Below are 9,916 nucleotides of genomic sequence, written 5' to 3' on the forward strand. Positions count from 1 at the left end.
AACAAACAAACATGATTCGGAAAGTTAGCATCAATATAACCAGGGGGTTGCTTCATATAAACTGTTTCAGCCAGATTACCATTCAGAAAAGCATTATGAACAACTAGCTGTTTGATAGACCACCCAGATGATAAAGCTAGAGATAGATGGAGTCTTACAGTCGTAGGCTTTACCACTGGACTAAATGTGTCAAAGAAGTCCTGGCCTGGAACATGATTAAAACCTTTCGTAACCAGTCTAGCTTTATGCCTTTCAATAGTACCATCAGCCTTTCTCTTCGTACGAAACACCCATTTACAGCCAATAATATTCATACCTGCAGTGGGTGGAACTAGAGACCATGTGTGGTTATGCAGGAGAGCATTGAATTCTTGGTCCATGGCTTCATGCCACTCAGGATATTTGACAGCTTGAGAGTGACATGTGGGATCCGTGGGATGCACCTGAGCTGCTAGAGCAAAAAGAGGAGCATCTACGTTGCTACGAGTGGCCATAGAGTGAGTACGGACATTGGGCCTGGTGGACCGCCCACGTGGACGGCCTCGCTGGCAAGCAACGGGCTCCACCGGATCACCCGACGAGGCAGCCTGTCCGGGATCCACGGGTGGTTCGAATGAAGCTAGTAGCGGCGGTTCTGGTGGCTCATCATTGGACACGGCAGGAATAGGTGTGCTATGACTGAGAACATATTCCGCCCAAAGTCCAGAAAACGGAGTAGACTCCTGCAAAGAAGTTTTAGTAACAAAGCGGAATACTTCTTCATCAAATCTGACATGCCTGCATGTGTAAATCTTATTAGTATGTAAGTCCATGCATTTGTACCCCCTAAAGGACTCAGGATAACCTAGGAAGACACGTGGAGAAAACTTGTATGACATCTTATGACGATTATATGGTCGAAGATGAGGATAGCATAAACACCCAAAGACACGAAGAAAAAGATAGGAAGGAGGGGATTTATGTAACAGGAGATGAGGACTGGAGTTATTTAATACAGAAGATGGCATTCTGTTAATTAAATATACAGCAGTCTCAAAGGCAAAATCCCAAAATTTCAAAGGAACAGAGGCATGAGCTAGAAGAGCCAGACCAGTTTCAACAATGTGACGATGTTTTCGTTCAACACGACCATTCTGTTCATGTGTATAGGCACATGATTGTCTATGTTGAATTCCTAATTGAACAAACGAAGAATGCAACTTTTTGTACTCAGCACCTAAATCAGACTGAATGGCCTTTATTTTGCAATTAAAGGACCGTTCAACAAGAGTACGAAATTTATCAAAGATGACATAAAGATCAGACTTTAATTTCATAGGGAAGAACCATGTATAACGGGAATAGTCATCCACAAAGATCACATAATAACGGAAGCCAGAAGTAGATAAAGTGGGCGCAGGACCCCAAATGTCTGTGTAAATAAGATCTAGGACTTGAGAACTAGAGGAAGCAACACGAGGGAGGGGAAAACGGGCAGATTTGCCTAATTGACACGCATTGCATAAAGAATTATGACAACGAATATTATCACGATACTCACTAACCAAACAAGAACGAAGTATATGGCTAAGAACACAGTTATAAGGATGACCCAGACGATTGTGCCAAGTGGAAGCCGAGGCACGAGCGGAAAGAAACGCTGACGGAGACGAACTAGATAATGAAAGTGTGTATAGTCCCCCCGAACTATTGCCCCGAAGAAGTATTTCCTTGGTATTGATATCCTTCACAACAAAAAAGGAGGGGTGAAACTCAAAAAAGACGTTATTATCGGATGCAAACTTCTGAACAGATAATAAAGAATTAGACAAATGTGGAACGTGAAGTATATCAGACAATGTAAATGATCTAGAAGGGGTATTAAAAGAGGCATGACCAACATGACTAATAGATAAACCCATACCGTCACCGACACGTAAAGTGTCATTACTAGTGTACTTCTCCGATGTAGAAAGGGCAGCGATGTTTGGAGTTGCATGATTTGTGGCTCCAGTGTCCGGAACCCAAGTATGAGAATTTGATGAGGTTTTAGCAACTAAACCATTCTGAAACACCAAATTAGCCTGAGAACCCGGAGCCCCTGAATATCGCCGAAAACAGTTGACTCCCGTGTGACCGAAACTTTTACAAATTTGACACGGATCATTATAGTGCCAAAAACAATTGGCTCTCGTGTGACCAAAACGTTTACAAATTTGACATGGATCATCATAGTGCCAAAAACAATTGACTCCCGTGTGACCAAAACGTTTACAAATTTGACACGGATCATCATAGCGCCAAAAACAATTGACTCCTGTGTGGCCGAAACCTTTACAGATTTGACACGGATCATCGAACCCACGTTGCTGACTTCCACGGTAATTAAGGTTGCCACCGCAGCGCTGCATCTTCTTGATTTTATGAATCACAAAACCCTAGCTAACTGATACCAGATGAGAACTGATTGTATTATATTTTCTGAACTTGATTACAATGAGATCAGATGATGTGAATATATACAATAGAGAGTTACAGTGTGATAATGATAAGAAGTAGAGAGTCACAGTGTGACAAGGATAAGAAGTTCTAAATAGACTCAGATACATAGAGTCCTAATATAGACGAATTCCGCTCAAATACATTCACTTGTGCTTGTGTATTCCCTATTAATCACTTATAAAAATAATAAAATAATAAAATAATTTTTTTTTTTTAAAAAAAAAAAATTATAATTTCACCAAATTTAAAATACCAAGCTAGGGAAGTGGAAGGTTGCGTGTGGTGCAATCTAATTGGTTGGTAGGAAGCCATAAGTTGCATCTACCTATACCAAATCAAAACCCTCCAAATCTGAATAAAAGAAATTTTTTTAAAACCCTAGAACTATACTAGTATACTCTACAATCCAAAATACAACACTAGTCGGTCTTCTCTTTCTTCCGTCATCTTTCGGCATCACTTTTCGACTTTTCCCATCTCCCCTCTGCAACTCTTGCAGTAAGAGTAGGTTTTCAGTATCCAAACCAAAAGCAAAAGAAAAAAGAAAAAAATCTAAACCCACCACCCACCCACCCGCATTGCAATTTCCCAAAACCCATTTTTTTTTTTTTGTTTTTCATTTTTTATTAGGAAAGAAAGAAACAATCTTTGTTGGTTTTAAACTGGTGCCAGTAATTTTTTTATAATGGATTCTCAAGATTCCCACCACCCTCAGGCTCAATTCCACCACCCGCAACAACCGCAACCCGGGCCCACCATGATGGTGGCGCCGCCTCAGCAGGCCAACTCTTACAGTGCCATGATGCAACAGCAGCAACAAAACCCTCGTTTCCCTTTCAATCCCATGGTGGGTACGGGTTCGGGTCAGCCGCCGCCGCCGCCCACCGCCGTGGATTACTCCGACGGATCGTCCCCCAGGGCGGCAGCTTCTGGGTTCGGGGGCATTGAGCCCCCCGCCAAGAAGAAGAGAGGCCGCCCCAGAAAGTACTCTCCCGACGGTGGCATTGCTCTTGGCCTCTCTCCTACGCCCGTCTCTCCGATTTCCTCAATGGTGGCCGCCCACGCCGACTCCGCTGGTGGGACCGGGACCAGCAACGCTGCCATGACTCACTCCTCCTCCGAGAATCAACCCAAGAAGGCCCGAGGGAGGCCTCCCGGCTCTGGAAAGAGACAATTGGATGCTCTGGGTATATCTCTTCTCATTAATCTTCTTATTCTTCTGCTGGAAATCCATCTTCTTTACTAATTTTTTCAGAGTTTTGGTTCATAGGGTCGACTGGAATTGGTTTCACACCCCATATAATCACCGTGCAAGCTGGAGAGGTGACATTTATATTCTTATTGTGATTGCTAAATTTGCATAAATCGTCTATAGTTTTATCTCTGCTAAATTAGTTTGTTTTCAGCAATTGTAAGTTTCCAGATTTGTTAATAATTTCTTCTTTAGGAGGAAGAAAAATCCACCCTAATTGCTTTCTTGTTATCCAATTTGATCAGTGAAGGCCTTTTATTTATTACCCTGTATGAGGAAAGAAGAAATAGATCAAGTTTTTATTGGGAAAGCAAGCACATTAGCTGGAAAATTCATTACCTAGAGTTATTAAGATATTGACATGGTTAAGCAAAAGTGTCAGTATTATGTGATTTACATGGGATAAAAATAAATAATGCAATTATGCTCAAAGCTACATTTGAAGTAATTAATTTTTTCCTCCTTAAATGCTTGGAACAAAAGGTTCCAGAAGGGGAATTTGGCTCACAATGTTAAGATCTGGGTGGGTTCTTTCTACAACTTTTGGGATCATGTTTTTGTCTGGAATTCTCAGAAACTTTAATTAATTTTATATTCATCCTCCAAGAAAGCTATTTTTCAGCATGATTTTCTTGAAAGAATTGAGGCGTCTCTTTGTTATAAAGTTGGATTTGAATATTTTAGTGCTAAAACTTTTTGTTGATTTCCAACTAGGCTCTGTTTTGGTTTCCTTGACCTTGAAAAGCTGTTTTGAATTGTTCTCGCACAACCAGAACTTAATATTTGTTCTAGTTCTTCAATGGGTTGCTGTTACATAATCTATTGCCAAAATTTTGAGGAAGAAGATGCATTTGTGAACTGTGAAGTGTTCCCACTCCAGCTTGATATAGTTCTCTAATAGATTATTTTTGTGTCTATCGGGCGTCCTAGAAACAAGTAGAATACATAATGCCTTTTCACTTCTAGTTCCTTTATGCTACATCTCTCATTATACTCTATAGCATTGTATTCAAGCTTAGAATGGAATATTATCATCCAATCCATGAGTACCCATTAATACGTGCGTGACTCACATGGGTCACCTTTGTTTGGGTGGGCTTGAGGTTGGTTCTCAAAGTAACACCCTCACAATACTTGGCTTGACCACCATATATTATGTCAGTTCGCTAGGTACCCATCGGGCGGTGGATGGGTGCCTAGTTTCTTAAGTAAAAAAAAGACATTGCTTTTTTGTCTAATTTATTGGTTGGAAAGTTAACTAATAAATATTTAAAAACTTAAAACATTAAATAAATTTCCTAGCCCTAGTCTTTCCTCAAAAGAGCAAACTGAAAAGTGAAAGACCAAAAGCCAGATGTGGTGACTTCCCTCCTTTCAAGCACCGACTTCCTCGAAGTGATGGCGAGTGGAGGTGGCTTCCCTAGCAGCAATGGTGAGCGGTGACTTCCCCAGCAACAATGGCAAGTAGCGACTAGGCAGTAGGCGATGGGCGTCGTCACTTGTCTGACTTGATCCGTTGATCAGCTACAAAGGATAGCTAGCAAAAGTGGCGAAAAGCGATGGGTGATGATTGGGCGATGATGTCTTTGACTTAGTGACTCTTAGGTTTGAGGTTTTAGGTTTCTCCATGGCGATTTTGTGAGATTAATTTTTGATTTGCTGTTGTGTGATGTTTACCCAACCAATTTTACGTTTGTTTCGCTCAAAACCACGTTGTTTTGAATGAAACAAACCTAAAAAGAACATGGCTGAGTAGGCAAATCGGCTAACTAGTTGGCCTATCAATTAAAATGGTGCCTAGAGCTTGTTTTGCCTTAGCCTAAGTGGCCGCCTAGGCTGAGTTTTACAACATTGTATAAGGGTAGTTTAATTATATGTAGTAGTTATATTTAGGAGTTGGGCTTTGTAATTATTTTTATTTTTTACCTGATCATAGTTGTCAAGGCTGTTGCCTAGGCAAACTGGACGCCTAACAAGCTCGCCTCGCCTGAAATGGGTGAGGCAAGCTCGGGCTTCACCTAGGTGTTCGGGCAATGTCTTGGATGCCTAACCCGGACTAAAACTTGGGTTCACCCGGGTTTTAAAAAAAGTTGCGATTAAAAGAGAACCCTCCCAGGCCACAGTCTTGCCAAACACATTTTACTCCTTCGCCTTCGACTTCCAAGATCCATTGTCGAGTCGCTGTTGCGCCTCACTTTTTCACCCCCGAATCGCCGTCGCAGTTGACCTAGCCTTGCCCTTCCAAGTTCCACCACCCTTGCAGTCGCCCATCATAGTTGTAGCTTGCCACCTCACCCATCACCTTTGCAGAGCCCCTCGCCTTGTCGGACGCTTGGATTTCCTTTGCGTGCCAAAGCCCATCTTCGCAGCTCGCCATCACCTCTTGGTAGTCATCTACCCATTGCCATTGCTGAAGTTGAAGAGAGCTGGCAGTGCTTCATCGGTGGAAATATGAAATTTTGCAATTTGAAATTAGGGTTAGATTTTGTCTTTAGAGAGTTTGGGCTTGGGCTAGGGCTAAATTTTTAAGCTTTGGGTTTGACTTTTAAGTTTTGGGCTAGGGTTAGGCTTTAATGCTTTATTGTTTTATCAAATACAATGAATTTTTTTTATAAGGAACCTAGGCGCCGCCTAAGCGGTATGTGCCCATCCACTGATGGAATAGAATATTATCACCCAATCCATGATGCCCACTATCATGTGATACACATGGGTCAACTTTTTTCTTTTTTCTTTTTTTGATTGGGTGGGCTGGAGGTAGGTTCTGTGTTATGGACCGGGATAGCTAGGATCGCGTCACAGGCTTAGGAACTTAAGAATAAAAATGAAGCTTTTCTAGTGTGCTTCCTCTCCCCAAACTTCCATTTAATAAAAAGCCAAATTTATCAATTTCCAAGATGTCCTTCTTCAATTACATAGGTATGTATTTATATTAAACTACCCACTACCTAAGTGCCTGTAACTACCTAAGAAAAGTGGCTATCCCACTATAATAATAATAATAATAATAATAATAATAATAATAATAATAATAATAATAATTTTAACAACACTATGGTTGTAACATTCTGAAAGTAAGACTCTAACAAAACATTATATGACCCACCATATATAAGGTTAGTTGAATTATACAGAGTAGTTATATTTAAGAACTAGGTTATAATTTATTTTCTTATTTGTATTTATATTTTTATAAAAAATATTTGTATTTATTTTAGAGTCAAATTAATTGGAGTGTCATTTCACTTAATACAATTTTGGGTAGCGAAGATGGAGAGGTAGAAGATGAATGAACTTAATAGGTATAGATTTGGTGCCATTTATTGGTACTTTGCATTTTTAAATAATTTTGTTTTAGTTTACATTAATTGTATAGTTTCACAATTGCTGTGATGGCACAATAGCAGCAAAAGGGACAAGAATGTTTCCAAATTGTGTAAGATTAGAGTAAACTAAAGAGAGGTAGTGTATTTCTAAGGGGTATCTTCTACAAAGGTGCTCTCTGTTGTATTTACGTGTTGTTTGGGGAATGTTAAACATTGTAAGTGGTAAAATAGAGAGGTTTTGAGTCGTAGAAAGGTGAGTCAATATTGTGGTAGTAGAATTGCTCTTTTGGCCATAGAGGGAAAGTTGAACGGTATATATTATCTTGTTCATTTTTTTCTCATTTTGATCAATTTCATCACTTGTCTAATTTCTTGGTGTGGGTTGGACGTTGTGGGTCAACAACCAATTAGCAATTATGTTATTTCCAGAGTCTATACAGTGGTAGTGGCTGTCTGTGCTAATTTCTTTAATGGTAAATTGTCACATTTTATGTGATTCCTTTAGTTTCTTGGTTCATGTTAGTGCATCCACCTGCTAAGAAGTGTATCTTGCATGACAAAAGTTCTCATTTTCTTATTATTGAATCACTTTTCTCTTGCTATCAGAATACCAGATTTAGTGGGACCCTTTTTGTTCCAAAATCATAAAGCGTTAGAATAACTATCTCCTAGTTTTGAGTTTTTCCGTTAATGGTTAGACACTAATTATTTCTCTATTGCAGGATATAGCTAAAAAGATAATGACTTTCTCGCAGCAAGGACCAAGAACAGTTTGCATTCTCTCTGCGAGTGGTGCTATATGCAATGCTACCCTTCGCCAACCATCATCATCTCTTGGAGGCACTGTGACCTTAGAGGTCTGTTTTCTTTTCCATCTGCTGACCAATGTTGCAAAGATTTAGGCGCCGATTAATCGAAATCGGCGCCTAGGCGCTAGGCAGTGGCCGGCCGCCTAGAATTTCGGCGGAATCGCTGTTCTAGGTGACTTAGGCTGCCTAGGCGCCGACTAGGTCGCGGCAGACTATGCGGCCTAGGCGGTCGTCTATGCGGGCGTTTAGGCTACCGGTTAGCTATTTTTAGTGTTTTTTTAAATAGGTTATTTCGCTCAAACCCGTTTTTAATATTTTAGTACTAACTAAAAAAGAAAACGGGCGCCCCCCAGGCGCCTGAGGAACGCCTAGCGATTTTTGCAACCTTGCTGCTGACATTTTGTGTTATATCTCACACATTGTGATTTCTTGGCCATGCTTAATTTATATAGACCTGTTATTGCCTCTGTGCTAAAGAATGCTGGAACAATTTGCTATTCTTGATGCTTCTATAAAGAATGCTGTGAATTTGCTTCTATAAAGAGTGCTGTGAATTTACTTGTATAATTTTGGTCACAAAACATAATGATTATTAATTCATTTTGGTGGTAGTTGTTATTGTTTGATAGCGATGGGCATATGAATTTTTCTCCCTTATTTATGAGGTTAGGGTTCATCTTTTACTTCAATGATTTTTCAAGAAGGTTAAGAAAGGGGTTCCATGTAACTATTGATTTAATCCAGTTATAATTTTCCAAAATAACTGTCAGAATATCTCACTGCACTGTTTAGGGAATAGATTGCGTTCGATGAAGCATTCTGTTTGGCTGTTTGCCATGAATAGAACCTTATTAAAGTACCCAAAGAAAAGTGTTACCCTGGTTTCTGCCTCTTAGCTTATAGTTGTTCTGTTTGATCTGAAAATTGTGGTCATTCCTTAAATGCAGGGACGATTTGAAATAGTCTCTTTATCAGGTTCGTTCTCACCATCAGAAAGTAATGGCAACGGCAGCAGAACATGTAGCTTGAGTGTTTCGCTGGCTGGGGCAGATGGTAAAGTTGTGGGTGGTGGAGTTGCGGGAATGCTTAAAGCAGCTGGACCAGTGCAGGTAATGATTGTTTTGTCTGTATATAAAGTATATCTTTAAGTATATCTTTTTGGGGTGCCGAGAGTAAACCCTGCCTTGTGACCCTAGCCAGCAAAGGACCACAAGGAGGTAAACCAGCCTAGGTTGCCCATAGCTGACTGGCTCAAACCTAGAAGGCTGAGGTTCGAACTGGTGACCTTGTGGTTACAAGTTTGTATCTTTAGCCGTCTTGGCTGGGGTTACCCCGTACATAAAGTATTTTTGGTCTGATGGGTTAAGAATGTTATTCCGTTTTAGGTAATTGTAGGTAGCTTCATTGCGGATGCTAAAAAGCCAAAGTATAAGCCATCTTCTTCAACCCCGTCGTCAAATATGTTGAATTTTGGTGCCCCAATCACGGGGGCTAGTCCCCCTTCTGAGGATGGCTCGAGCGAGTCTTCTGATGAAAACGGTGGCAGTCCACTCAATCATGGACCACCGCCATATGGTAATGCCGGCCAACCAATCCAAACTATGCCAATGTACGGAAACATGGGCTGGCCTAACTCTACTGTCTAGACAACGACCGTTGCTTAATTGACATGAAACGCATCTTTGGACATTTGACTTGTTGACTACCTTCAAGAGAGTTACCGCAAAGGCTAACAGGAAGTAGCGGCCGCTCTTTCTACTTCTAGACGAAGAAGTCACCTCTATATTTTTATTCAGTGCATGCTCGGGGTCTTGGCTGGTTAACAAATATGGCTCTCACAGGAAATGGTGTCTTTGCAACTTCGGAATCTTTGTTCTTAGTTTATTCGTATAATATATATATACATGAGTATTTATAATGATGATTGTGAGAGACCCTTCTTATTTTAGAAGTGTTAGTTGTAAGTCTGATCAACTGGAGTAGGATTTCCATACAATTATCAGCTCACTTTTCTGTCAATCTTTACCCATTTGCTCTCTCAGCTCAAA

General features: G+C 40.5%; 1 protein-coding gene across 1 annotated transcript; it reads left to right on the forward strand.

The window, feature by feature from the left end:
- The first annotated feature begins 2,853 nt into the window (after positions 1-2,853).
- Positions 2,854-9,916, forward strand: LOC109185366 (AT-hook motif nuclear-localized protein 13-like). Its single transcript, XM_019335360.1, has 5 exons — positions 2,854-3,668; positions 3,752-3,804; positions 7,782-7,916; positions 8,816-8,977; positions 9,254-9,916. The coding sequence occupies exons 1-5, from the start codon at positions 3,167-3,169 to the stop codon at positions 9,512-9,514; spliced, it is 1,113 nt and encodes a 370-aa protein (XP_019190905.1). The 5' UTR covers positions 2,854-3,166; the 3' UTR covers positions 9,515-9,916.

This window comes from Ipomoea nil, unplaced genomic scaffold (assembly GCF_001879475.1).
Source record: "Ipomoea nil cultivar Tokyo-kokei standard unplaced genomic scaffold, Asagao_1.1 scaffold1317, whole genome shotgun sequence".
Lineage (NCBI taxonomy): Eukaryota > Viridiplantae > Streptophyta > Magnoliopsida > Solanales > Convolvulaceae > Ipomoea > Ipomoea nil.